This window comes from Hippocampus bargibanti, linkage group LG01 (assembly GCF_051943395.1).
Source record: "Hippocampus bargibanti isolate YZ-2025 linkage group LG01, ASM5194339v1, whole genome shotgun sequence".
Classification (NCBI taxonomy): domain Eukaryota; kingdom Metazoa; phylum Chordata; class Actinopteri; order Syngnathiformes; family Syngnathidae; genus Hippocampus; species Hippocampus bargibanti.
In genome coordinates, this window is record NC_142734.1 from 36,355,518 (window position 1) to 36,369,849 (window position 14,332).

The 14,332-nt window shown below is 41.8% G+C and overlaps 1 protein-coding gene and 1 long non-coding RNA gene across 3 annotated transcripts in view; one reads left to right on the forward strand and one right to left on the reverse strand.

The window, feature by feature from the left end:
• Positions 1-14,332, reverse strand: part of plxna2 (plexin A2) — a 163,564-nt gene that overhangs the window by 77,958 nt on the left and 71,274 nt on the right. For both annotated transcript variants that reach the window (XM_089014559.1, XM_089014549.1), the window contains exon 4: positions 7,486-7,620. In XM_089014559.1, coding sequence (XP_088870685.1) covers positions 7,486-7,620 — 135 coding nt within the window. The remainder of the gene's footprint in view (positions 1-7,485; positions 7,621-14,332) is intronic.
• The window catches only part of LOC148904124 (uncharacterized), a 388,679-nt gene that overhangs the window by 70,537 nt on the left and 303,810 nt on the right, over positions 1-14,332 (forward strand). The gene's annotated exons all lie outside the window — the stretch shown is intronic.

A 14,332-nucleotide genomic window follows, 5' to 3' on the forward strand; every position in this document is an offset into this window, starting at 1 on the left:
AATATACAGAATTATAGCACAACTGTTTTACTCATCATAAATAGTAAATGAAGCATGATGACTGCATACTATTTGCTTTTGGGGGGAGGGAATTCAGAAGTGGTAATATTACATTCATTTAAACAAATTATAAACATAAAAAAAGAAACAATGCAAGTAAATAATTTAACATCTAAAATAGCTCCACAAAGTTCAAATAAATATGTTATGGCTATTTTTCTGACTGTATTCAAGGAGGCTATTCATACTAAAAGGTCACCAAAATCATCTGTCATACGATGGACATACTTGGACAACTTTATGTAGACAACATGGGAACTAGAAAGACAAACATGGAAGAGAGTGACTTATGACCTCGACTACTACAGCGAAATTCACATTCCATTGACCTCTTGTGTTTCATATGTGTGTGTAGTGTGTGTGTGTGTGTGTGTGTGTGTGTGTGTGTGTGTGTGTGTGTGTGTGTGTGTGTGTGTGTGTGTGTGTGTGTGTGTGTGTGTGTCTGTGCGTCTTGGGATGTCAGCTCAGTGAAACTTGTCAGAACGTGACGGAGGGCAAAGGTCAGAGCCACTGAGTTTGTTCACTCTCTGGCAGCTGAAAAGCGGCCACTTTGCCCTGGGGCGCGAAGACGGCAGTCTGTCATGGGAGCAACAAGGACAGGCCAAAATGAAGTAGACTTATATCCTTCTCTTGTGTCCCTTCATTATCAAGGGTGATTCTTTTATTTTGGGGGACCTCAAAGCTTGCCAGTTTTAATCTTGAATTCCATTTTGGATGAACAAATTATACAATCATAATTACCTTTGATATAAGTCCTCCCGGTATGATTTTCAATTAGGGTAACCTTGCCATTACTCGTCTGGCTGCTATCTGCTCTTATTATCATCATATTAAAGTATTGATACAACTCTGATTGACCAAATTCAGACGATATTGTATGCTGCTGCTGAATGTTTAATTAATAGCAGCTGCTTCTGAAATATTTGTACTGTATATGTATCTGTTTACAGCCATATTGGCAGATATCCAAGATACACGATATTCATTTTAAATTTTAAAGGATAACCGACACCATTTTTTTGTTTCCTAACTGACATCAGAAAAAGCATCTCAAATACCCAAAACACGTAGGCTGATATTTTTAGTCAAATGCAAAACCCCAATAAAAATGACTTAAAGTGTCAAAAAACTACTTCAAAATGAAACCAGAAATGGCCAGTTTCAGAAGGTCCGGCCCCCTAGTTCGTGATGTCACGCCAAGACGTCTTGCCTTGCTCGAGAATCAAAACAATGGCTTCAGATCGTAGAAGATGCTTTCTTGTTACTCATCCAGTTATGAATATGATTCAAATAGTTCTGAAGAGGAAAGCATACATGTTTGCAATTGATTAAAGAATTTATTCATTTTGAGGCATCTGGATGAAATGTAGCATCCCAGAAAATGCACAAGATGGCGCCAAAGCTCCGTTGGAAATGGGCTGATGTGTCTGCTGGGAATTTGTGTCAGCGAATATCAAATACGTAGTTGTCTTGGTGTAACACACAACGATTCACCATTGCGTGATGTGTTTTCCATCTAATTTCGCCATCAACACGGATCAACACAAAGTTTTCAGACCAGAGGCGTCGATTGTCCTGTAAATTACAGCATGAAGATTGTGACATTTGACACAAAGACATTTTGAATACATCACACATCATTATTATTTCTCTAATGATACCACCATGACAATTGGCAATGACTAACAACATTTTGTGTTCATGCAATGAAAATTGGGTGTGCCTCATTATACAGTGTAAATTTGACGTTGGTCAGGGTTACTGATGGTTTACAGGAAGTCACTCACATGGATTACAGAAAGTCGCGGGCATGACAAGTAGAATTAGATTCGAGCGATGTCCAAATGTCTTCGCTCGGAAGCGTCACAGTAGAGTACATTCTTGACATGACATATTCATTTGACTCTTCTCGAGAGACGTCTTTGTTGATTTTGTTGATTACACAAGGACACACGTGTTTCAACAACATAAACATTTACAGTACACGACAAGCCATGCCAGCTCTAATCCTGGATAATGTGTGAATGAATTCTATTTCCTCACGCCTTCGTAACCGCTGAACCAATTTCCTTCCAATCAACCTACACCGACCAAACAAAGCTCATAAGGTGTGTGTGTGTGTGTGTTTCAAGGGAATGGGCAGGAGGGGGTGTTGTGAGGGGAGGCACGGTCGATAAAAGGAACCTACAGTGGGAATGGCGGTGGAGCTTGAAAGGGCGAACAGGTTGAAGAAGTCTCATACAAAATGTCTAAACTAAAAAAAAAGAAACCATGCATGGATTTCAAATTTCACAGCTGAGCACCCGGGAGAAATTGCCAGGGTTGGGGGGGGGGGAAATGGTCCTTTCTTTCTTGATAATCTTTGAGTGGGAATGTTAGCATTTTATGAAATCAGGTCAGGAAAGGAGGATGAAAACAGTGAGGTGGTTTCATGTGTGCTAAAGAGATTGACAGCAACACTTGGATAAGCAACGTGATAGTGTGGCAAATGTGTCCATCCTATAAGCTACTACGTGTCTTCACTTTCAACACTATACACAGAATAATGCCCACACCGAGTCGCTGTCAGGTACCAGATGACCAAGCAGTGGGCTGGTGCCAAATGGTCAAGTGAAATGTAGCTTCAGGGGTCACCAAGGCAAACGTCCAGGAATGAAAGGAGCTCGGTGAGGCCATGAAAACGACTCACGGACAGCTTTGACGAAATTTTGTCTCAGTAGAAAGAAGTGTGACCACTCCCACAGCAGTGTCTTCTAGTGTCAGACCCAAACCCGGATAAATACAGAGGGTTGTGTCAGGAAAGGGTATCCGACGTAAAAGCCTGGCCTATAAAACATGTGAATCAAACCTCTGAAGATGGCGGACACTCATTCGCTGTGGCGACCCCTTGAAAGGAAAAGCCGAAAGGAAAGAAGAAGAAGCAATTCAGCCACAGTTTTGACGCTAGAACAAATATTTATTTTCACATAATTTCACATAATCTCCTAGGAAAAAAACAAATGGTTTCAAATACTCATCTACAAGGACAAACCCAAGAATCTGTTTTTTTTTCTCTTTCTAAGTATCGCAAAAATTAAAATATCGAATCAATCACAGAGGTTTATTACAAATGTGCTTGAAAAACCTCACACACTGTCCCGCGTGTATCACTTCAGAATCCTTTCAGATGTAAAATTTCTCCATGAATAATACATCACAGCTCTGGCTCGCTGAACTGGCCGCTGACCAAAGCAAGCGGCACTTAACACACACACTGATTATTCTCCACCGTGTGCGATTTGCCAGCAGCCATAAAAGCGGAGAACAGGCACCACAAAAAGGGAATGAAAAACATCATAGGCATATTGACAGTCTAAAGTCTGACAGAAAGCAAGCAGGAGCAACTGTAGGTATTTATCCCACCAAGCCGCACTGTGTTGAACAACAAAAGGGCCGAGTGGTTCTTGTGATAAAGCTAAATTTAATATTGAGGCGTGAATGTCAACCTCGTGGAACTGTTTGATTAAACAACACGCCAAAGCACACATATTGTGAATTGTCCCTTCCGCGTTGTAACAGAATGCTATGGAAACAAAAGCATATACCGTCTAACCCCATCCCCAAAAGAACAAAAAATAATAATACCTATAGTACCATGTGAAATATAGTCCGAAAATTCTGGACTATAAACCGCTACTTTTTTCCATAACAGTGATGCGGCCAATTGATGTAATTTTTCTAACGGCCGCAAGGGGCGCTCGAGTAGAAAAGGTAAGATGAAGACCCGTGGAATATATGCGTCGAGGAAGACTTCTTTGAAAGTGTCGGACGTTTCGCTTCTTATCCAAGAAGCTTCGTCAGCAAACTAAAGTGTTACTGGTGGATTCGGCCCTATAGATATCCCTACTGTCCAGATGTGGCGGTGCCGGACTCTGCTAAGATTGGTCTCTGCTCTCGGGTTGTGGGGAGCGACTCTGCTCCCCCCCGAAAAAAAATGACAACATACGATTTATAATTCTTCAGATGGGTTATGTTATTGTAAAAAAAAAGCCTAAACAAAGAATCATATTTGCATGTACATGATGATAACAAAGAAAAAAAGGCCTTGGTCCTAATTTGAATCATGAATGTGACAAGAGGCGGCATGTGTGCAAGCCCGTGGACTGTGTCGGTATCTATGCAAATGAAACACAGGGCCATGTGCTTTGTGGTTGGTGTGTGATGTTGAGGCACAACACACACACAAACAGGTGTGGCAAGCGAGTGCATATACAGTAAAGTCTCGTTATATCGATATCGGATATATCGATAGTCCCGGTTATATCGATACTATTTCTATGCACGCACGGAGAAAATTACATGCAAACAGGGTCGGATATATCGATGGTTCCGGTTATATCGATATTTTTTCGGACTCCCTTGAATATCGATATAACGAGACTTTACTGTATCTCGCGCTCTCTCATGCTCTTTCTGTACCCAGTCCTTCCGACTGTGCCGGGCACACAGACCCTCTTTGTTATTCCGAGTAGGAAATGCAACTGGAGCCAAAATCTGTCCTGTTTTGTGTTTGATATCATCCCTGCTTTGTTCTCGCCGCCTTCCTTCAGCAAGCACTTACTTGGCCTCGCTCGCACTGAGATGTACACAGTCCATCTTAGAAAAATGATGGCACTCGTGATGTTGCTCTGGATGTCAGACTTATTGTGCTGCTGTCTGATAATTGAAGTGACCACGCAGACCAAAATCTGAGCTCATAGAACAGACACGATCACCCATCATGTCTTTAAAAGCATGCAAACCTCTGCCAGGAGAATCCGGCGATTCCTCCATGCCAGATGTGCACACTTAAACACACGTACGTGTATGTCTGTATACATATTGACAAGAGATAGAAAATGTCATGTTTTCCAGTCAGGTTCGCTTAGTAAGTGGAAACACAAGATAGCTGTCAGTGGCTTCATTTTACTTCACATTTCGGTGGGTACCATCGCTGATGAATAGCTATGCCTCGTTCCTGCACACTAAAGACCAAGATTCCTTTCGAAATAGAGCAAGGGTATAACACAACCGTTCAAAAGCAGTCCCCAAATGGCATTTATGTGAACAAATATTTGGTTTGTGAAAAACTATAGTATATAAAAATGCTAGCTGTCTTTCTCTGTCTGTCGCAATGCTTGAGTGGTACCCTTGAACGCAAGCCTGAACTATATGCGTGCATTTGTCTGCTTCTGGAGAACTCGTCTGGCAGAGGGAGTATATGTGATGAATGCTAATGCCACATCGCTTTTCATTCACGCCAGTCGCACTTAACCATTCCACATCAAAAGATTGTTTCATCCCCCCAATAAATGGGAATAAAGGATTTTGTAAATACGGAAAAAAAGGCTTCAGAGTCAAACTGGTCTTTGTTTGTCATTCTTCACAAATGTCATGCAGTTCGATACATGAACCGGAATCTCTGCACTTTCAATGACCTGTATAATGTTTAAATGCTTGGTAAAATAACTTCACTTCTTTGAAGATAATGTCAAACCCACATAAAGAGCAGAAATAACTAGTCTGTAAAGACTCGTGATTTTAAACCGTAAGGTCACATTTCAGTCCTGCTGTGGAGCAACGTAACGGACAATGGTAGCGTGATTACTTTTGAGTTGCCCTTGAGGGGAAGCATTAACACCAAACTCCCAGATGAAGTTGCGCTGTCCAGTATGTCAGCCATTTATATCCAATTATTAGATTCATCGGAAGAAGCAGAATTCACTTTCATTAAAGCAATTCAAGGCAACATTTGGGGTCTCGCGTGAGGACTTATGGCTTCATCCGACCAGAAGTTTGGCTTTTTTCACTTGAATGGCTGGCTAGTTTTTTATGCTGCTCCAACACTTCCTCATGGTTGACGCTGCATTGCGACGCTGGCAGTGTCGCCTCCAGGCTTTACCTTCACTTCCAATATAAAGTTGAATCCATGCATTCGAGCGTATGTTCAACAAAGACCTCTTCTGTTAGATGATGAGGGACCGATCAAGCTGCGTGCGGAGCTTCGGGAATCGCTGAAACGGTTGCCAGCCAATCACAAGGCACATAGTCGAACGACCATTCACGCTCACAATCGTACCACATAAAGATGACACGGACATTTAACTGCATGGAAGTGCAACATAGCCAACTCTACGAGAGACTGTTTTACTGCACTTTGCTCTCGGCTGGCACTTAGCATGAAAACAGGGCCCGGGATCTTCAAAATCGAGTCCAACATTTGTATCTAATATATAATTATACGCATGGATTACATTTTTAGAGGCAAATCTTTAATTTTACTCTCCAGGGAATTGTATTTGCAGACCAGTTGCAAAAAATCAGCTGATGTTTGTCTGTGGTGTGTCTGGCTTCCACCACAGTTGTAGCGCACCTCATTGCTGCCACTTCTGTCTCCTTAAATAAATGATTTATTGACATTAAAAACCTGCATTGTCACTAATCCAGCTGCCTCATTACATTAGCCGTCCTTAGCTGTCATTGTGGGGAACACATGCTCTGATCTAATTGGGTGCAGCATGGCTCAGTAGAAGACTGGTCATTCCCAAACTTAGAGGTTGGTGGTTCGAACCCGAGACAAGTGTTCCACCCATGCAGGGGTACACAGACAATTGTAAGCATACGCTCTTTAACTTGCATGTCCGTCAAACCATCAGATACTCTGCAGCAAAGCGATTTGAGGTGCAAAAGTGTTTGTTCAAGTCAACAGTGGCGCAGGTTGTGGCCGAACTGCCGCAGATGAGATTCAATTCACACACACACACACACACACACACACACACACACACACACACACACACACACACACACACACACACACACACACACACACACACACACACACACACAACACACACGCGGACGCACACAATGTAAACATGTAGGGCTCTTTACTCATGACTCAAAAGGTAAACTTCTGCCTGTCCAATCACATATTGCCGACACAATTGTATGCTCAATCAGCCTTTCATTGTCCCCTCCTTGTCAAGTACGTCAGTGACTGGTTGCTCTTCATCTGATGTTGCTGTGTCACTTGATAAGACAAGTACATGGACGACCTCTAGTCGTCCCTTTTCCCTCATCCCTCTTCCTCTCATCAGGCTCTGCCAAGCAGTCGCCCTTCACTTCAGCTCTCTCTCTCTCTCTCTCTCTCTTTCGTTCTTTGGATCAGTCGTCTCCTCATCTCTATTTCTTTCTTCCTGCCTGCCCTCATTGTTCGCCTTCATTATCAAATGCTGCCACAAAGTCCCCTGCTGTGCCACCCCGGTTATTTATAGCCAATGAGAGGCCGTCGGTGGCACCCATGTTGAGAAGAGAGGCCAAGGGGGTTACTTGCTTTGCTCTCACTTTTTAACTAAAATGCAAGCAAAGACAAACAAAGCAAAACGGTTTAAACGTGCCACTTACTTGTCTTTCAGACATGACGTAGAGATGAGCTCGATCCAGCGAGAATGCCATATCTCGGAGAATGGGGCTGCTGTCCTTCATGATTGACACTGTCTCGTACTGGACGCCGCCATGCGGAGGGCCGTCTATACGAATCTGAGGAAGAAGAAGAAGTGTTAAGGACCGGGATGACCATTGTCGCAAACTACCAAGGGCTATATGGTCCGAAAATCGGAGACATTGAGTAACATAACCGAACAACAATATCTGGAACTGCTCCTGTGTTATAGGGCTATCAGCACAAAAGTGAAAATAAAAGTCCCCATTTCACTCCACTACTGAAGTTATTTTACACTCCTGCCGTGTCAAAGCTTTCTCCAGAGTCTCACATTTGCTTCAGTGGTCCTTTTTTTATGCTGCCTTTGGTTAATACACCAGATTTTGTTCTCCATCACTGATGTATTGTAATTTATCTGCCTGTCTTATTCTCAGCTGTGGACAATATAGTCAATGTTTTTGCAGTTTAAAGTAAACTGACCACATCACACCATGGCTCAGAAAAACTGTGAAAAACTGTGAAAAAACATCTTGGGTCCCAAATTAGTTCCAAGAAAGGGTGTTCCTTCTTGGATAGAGAAAAAGACAGACATGAAACATTTCCAAATCTTGTTGGCTAACATCATCGATCTTAACAACTACTCAAGCTGTGTTCCCCATTTTATTGCTACAGAGGCTATGTTTGTAATTAACCAAAAAAACCCTTTTTTTCTGGCTGATTGCGCTGAAGAGAAGAATATTTGCAAGTTCCGAGCCATGTTTAATCTACTTATTTAGTACTGTCAAACGCCCAACATGTGTCAACGCAAGTTAAGTAAAAGCTCCTGGATTGTGTCTCGTGTGTGTGTGTGTGTGTGTGTGTGTGTGTGTGTGTGTGTGTGTGTGTGTGTGTGTGTGTGTGTGTATATATATATATATATATATATATATATATATATATATATATATATATATATATATATATATATATATATATATATATATATATGTGTGTGTGTGTGTGTGTGTGTGTGTGTGTGTGTGTGTGTGTGTGTGTGTGTGTGTGTGTGTGTGTGTGTGTGTGTGTGTGCGCGTGTGCTTTACGAATGTGCTCTCATCTGTTGTTGTAAAAGTGAAACTGTCTCCATCTGCAGAGTCTGTCAACGGTCTTTAAATCTTGTCCAGAAAGAGTATGTGGGAGGATATGTAGGGTGGGGTGTTTTATGCTTGGTGCACATTCACTTTTTGTTTTACTGATTTACTCTCGGGGAGGAGGTGACTGGCTGACCCCTGCGATGCAAGATGGGGTGACCAGTAAATTATTAGCTGATATTATTAGGCCTTTGAGAAACCCTAGCTCTGTTTATCTTCCATCAGCCTGATGGATGCTGGGCTCCCCTAATAAACTTTGGAACTCAGGGCTAAGTTACCACAAAAACAGTGGGAAAAGCCACACCATTGAAATCCCCCCTTTTGGACCCAAGTAACCTAATGCCATCGCAGTTCCCAGACCAGTTGCATGAATGTAAATCTTAAAGGTCATCACAAGGTTACTGATGCATAAGCGATGTCTCCCACTATGAAATATCAGCCCTCCTCCATGTGAAAGCTGATGGCTCTATCATTCGCAGATGACCGTTAGCATACCTCCACCCCAACGTTCATCCATCTATTGAGACGCTGACAGCATCAGAAAGCAGGCCGACACTCAATAAAGCATCACAGAGGGGAAAGTCAAGGTTGGAAGTCAGTCAAGGAAATATGTAGCAAGAGGGTCAGACATGATATCCAATAGCTTGTAGGCCTGTTCCAAAAGCTGATGAGTGGCTCATATCATTAGATTAGGTTGTATTCGATTAGATGAACAGTACCATCATGTTTGTAATGAAAACAAAACAAATAGAAAAATCACAGAAACACACCCACAAAGGAAACTTCATGGGAATTTTGAGACATATTTGAAGAAAGCTACATTAATTTTCACAGAGTAATTGCATTACGGGAAGCACCGACCGTAATTAAAACTGTTTCCATGTATAGGACGCATCACATGATAAAGGACATAGAAGAGTGGCTGTCGGTGTGTTATGTATCCACCAGATGGAGCTTTGCTTAAGCAAATACAATAAAATACAACTGTATGCATATGGCGCTTTCACAACTGCTGAAGCTGCAGCAAAGCGCTTCATAGAACATTTTTAATACTATGACACCTCCCCGCCCCCCCAAAAAAATCAGAATATAAATCGAACTGATGGCTTTTGAGAAGAGTTGCTTTTAGAGTGGGGAGAATACAGGAGATATTTTTTTTATTCCATCTGTATCTGGGTTTGCATGTGTGGAGTCCGATTCCGTCTGGACCCTTTCAGACAACTAATACTCAGTTTGTTCACAATGTTATATCTAGCCTTAAATGTATTATTTGTGGAATTGTAATGTGAATAAAATGGGAGAGAAGGAAGGCTTTCTGACACTTCTGGACCGTTGTGGTACCTTGCCTGGCCTTGTTACATTCAACCACCCACATTTGGTTGCTATTCATAATAGCACCCTGATCTTTTATAGTTGCTGTAAGTTTTGGAAAGAATGTTTCATTCACACAGACACGCCAAGGGCCGCAGAAGCTCACACGAGCGAGCCGTATTTGTAGCATGTAAAGCCGTTTGTGGGATCACCTCTGAGTGGGCGACACAGACATGCAAAGGGAAAATGGAAACTGAGGAACCAATGTTTAACGGACCATTGGACCAAAAATAATTCAGCCCAAAATGTGCTCTTAACCACACCACCTAGCATCTTGTAGTACCTGTGTAAGTGAATCTGGTGCAAACCGCCAAAAAAAAAAAACAAATAAAAAAACTTCCATTAGCTACATATTGCAGCCACTTCCAACCACCTCCTGTCCGCCCCATTAGCCTTTATTTTATACGCTGGATGTCAAGGTTGTGTATTTATTTATTTTGCAGTGCCGCCCCTTTGCTTTTCGAGAACACAACCCCAAAGTGCCACCCGTGTTCCGTGGTGAGTCCCCTATGATGATCATAGACTAGTGCATTAGCCAGTCTTGCACAGCACAGGAAACTCTAAAAAGACATCAAAATATCATGTTTCTCCTCTATTAACCACAGCGACTGAGAGATTATTTTTGATTGGATTCCTCGCTTGCGGCATGAGAATAATTTTAATTGAGTGTGAGGTGAAGTGAGCTGACTCATATCCAAAGCAATCGGATGATTGTGTATTTAGGGGATCCGTTACTGTTGTTAACAGCTGTGAAGGTCTCGTTACACATGTGTTTTCAACATAAAGATGCTCCCCACCTTACAAACGAGATACGTTCCGAGCGGTCATTCGTAAGGTGAATTTGATCGTAAGTTGCTTTCATGCTATATTTTGTATGGAATGTTTGTTGAAGTCAAACACTGAACTGGTATAAACACCACACCTACGACAACATATATCCTTGGGTAAACCATTACTAAAGCTGCTGGCACGTAATGACCGAATTAGTTGCCATTACTTTTTGTCATGCATTGCCATTCGCCACTTCGGAGCGTCAACTGGGAAGAAAGGTTTCCTTCCCGCCCACATGCATTACACGGCCAATCGTAAGAGAGTTCGGCGCCTCCTCCCCAGAGCGTCAACTGGGAAGAGGGATTTCCTCCCCGCCCACATATTCTACGCAGCCAATCGTAAACGAGCTCGGCGGATCGGGGCCTGAACTCATTGGCAATACTTCAGGAAAGCCGGGTGCTGATTGGTCCAGCCTTGGCGTCCGTCGCGTGAACATCCAGCCTTTGAAACATCCAACGCGTGTGTGTGCGTGCGTGTGAAGTACAGTACGCAGCCAATCGTAAGCGAGCTTGGCCGGAAAAAGGCGCCCAATACAAAATCTAATTTACAGCATCTCTGTCCGAAGATTTTTCGACATACTGTACGCGCAAAAATGTTAGTAAGTTGGGGAGCATCTCTACGTGTTGCCCAATTTCAGATTTCATTGAGCAATATCGCGATAACATCAATAACTGCGACGCATTCAGTCGTATGCGAAACAATGAGTGGTGCAATGGAACGGGCAGCAGCAAAGGCCTGGCAGTAGCATCAGAGGCACCCTCCTTGTGGCTACCGGCACCAGAGCTCGGGGGTGCTTTTGATTCGAACATGTAAGCAGCCTACAAAAAGGGTTTGAAGGTGGACCAAATTCCAATTCGGATTGGCCTTCTCTCACTTCCAATTTCCGCTCCTTCTGCCTTTGCCCGTTTTGAACAGCGAGGCAGACTGTGAGTCCCCCTCCATTCCCCCCATGCCTCACTGTGTGAAGCAATTTGTTGAGTGGAAAGCAGTAAATAAAAGCAAAAGTAGTGATGGCTCCAAATGCATGTCTGCATTTTTGCTTTATTGAGGCTTGCCATTCACAGATAAAAAAAGAAAATAACCTCCAGCAAGCAAATGTATTCCGCTGCTTCAAATGTAAATCATAGCAGAGAAGATCTGAGACTCAGATGGAGCATTCTAAGAATTTTCTTATTACTTATGATAAAGTGGTGACTCGTTTTCGGGATGCTTGGCTGATGTTGCAGCTTGACTGAGCAGACACTCTCGTTTGTAAAGAATATTTCTGCTTTAAGAACCACAGATGCTCAAGATTACCTTCGGTGATGTTTTCTCTTCGGATTTAGAAGTCTATTTTCTCACTTTGGCCTGGAGGGAGGTTGGCGTTTATGCATGCGGATGCTGGTGGACACGGGTGGTTGCCAACAACAACACAGCCATTGGAAGGAGACAAGTACGAGGCCACCGGGTTTTCGCTACTCAAGCAGATTGTAAGCCGCAAAAGTTTGACCTCAACCAAACAACAATATAGAAGACATTTAACACGGACACCTCACACCAGGAAGCTAGTCAAGCAAAGATAGAAAAACAAAAACCTATAATTTGCTCTGGAATTGGACAGATGGTACATAATATACTGAATGCAGTGGAAGTTTTTTGCTTTTACTTTGACTTTTTTTTGGGTGAATACGACAGACCAAGCAAGGAAAGACAAACTACACTTTGGAGCTATCTCAATGGTCAAAATGTTCACTCATTTCAAAGTAACATTGAATAATTAAGCCACCAAAGGATGTTGCTCAAAAAGATTCATTGTATTCAAATACGGAGAAGGGTAACTTCCTAGAATGTTCTTATTCAGAGAACTAATTCAAAGGATGTTATGCTCTGTGAAGCAAATAAAGACCGTGATTATCTATGTATTTTGTATATATTTTACACTACAATTAATTTGTCTTGAGAAGTGCTCCTGTGTTTGGTCCAAATTACAGTATAATTCAAAAGTTTGGATACTATGAAATATCCTGTGACTGTAAAGTGTCCTTGAGAGTTTTGAAAGGCACTTATAAATGAAATTTATTATTATTATTATTATTATTATTATTATTATTATTATTATAAACCCAAAATAAGGATGGAAGTCTGTTTTAGTATGTATATGGTATTCTAAAAGAGAAAAAAGGCTTGAATTGATAAGCACTCAAAAGAAGGGTTTTGGAAGTTTTCATTTCAGTTTCAAAGACTGTTGAAAAGGATTTGTTTCAACGTCATCAAGATTTTATGATACTTCCAGTCATAATTTCCAGTGGAAAAATAAAGATCTAGAAAGTCTATGAAAGGGTCCCAACGGCAGAAACAATATCTCCTGCATCTGTGTAAATCCAGTTCGGCCATCTTGGGTGTCAAAGTGAAATACATTCGCTTTGCAAATCCCACACACTGGATTATATTCTGTAAAAGAACACTGGATTACTTGTTTTTCTTTCAATGCACGGATACTTGACACTTGGAGTTTCCCAAAGAGTCTTAGCTGAGGAACATGTCTCGTTCTTAAAGTGGAGTGATATCTTGAAACTTGTGAAGGACACAGGTCAGAAAGACTTGATGGCACTGAACATAACTGTCTTACTGAGCAATTCCAACCAATTTAGCAGTAGAAATTGCGTTTGGGACATTGACAGGAGGTTGACAGGCGTGGAGTCTGGACGTTCACGCAGATACAAGGTTGTGTACTTCAATAATTATATATATATATACAGTGTGTGTGTTCAAGTATAGAAAGTATAATGAACTCCAGTCTGTATGGACTTAGCTCCAGACGGTTTGGCTGAGTCTATGGAGACCCAACGTCGACTCGATTTAAAACAACAGACAAAAACTTTCTCACAGTTCATTTTACACCTCAGCTATGCATGAAGATGACTTTTTCAACAGGAAGGTCGGTGGTTAAACTGCAGTGACTTTTGTGTGCGTGCGCTTGTGTGATCATGCCACTGAAGGTTTGCATCAAACTGTGAGGGGGAGCTGGTAGGCAACTTGTCAGTTCGCCCTAGTAGGAGCTACAAACAGTGACAGATGACAGCGTGTTGTATGGGTACTGATTTCACCTTTAACTTCAACTATCACAAGCACCTTGGGCCGTATTTTATTCAACATCTGTTATGGAGTTCATGCTTAGGGAAAGTTCCAGAAACGACCCATGGTATAATTAAACAAAATTTAACATTTTAGGAGTTTTATACTGACACTATGTATGTATACAGTGTATGGAGATATATATGAAGTTGAATCTTTGAGAACCAGTTCTTAAAAAAAAGAAATGGTTTTCTATTTGCATGACGAGACATTGGAGATCGGCGGGTATCATTGTTATAGCGAATATGTAACTTACTTCCGAAACTGAACCACACAAAAATTGTGTCACAAACAAAACTGTCAAGCCATCTGATCCCATTCACAAATAAAGAAAGATACTCAGAATGCAGAAGCATGAAAAGCT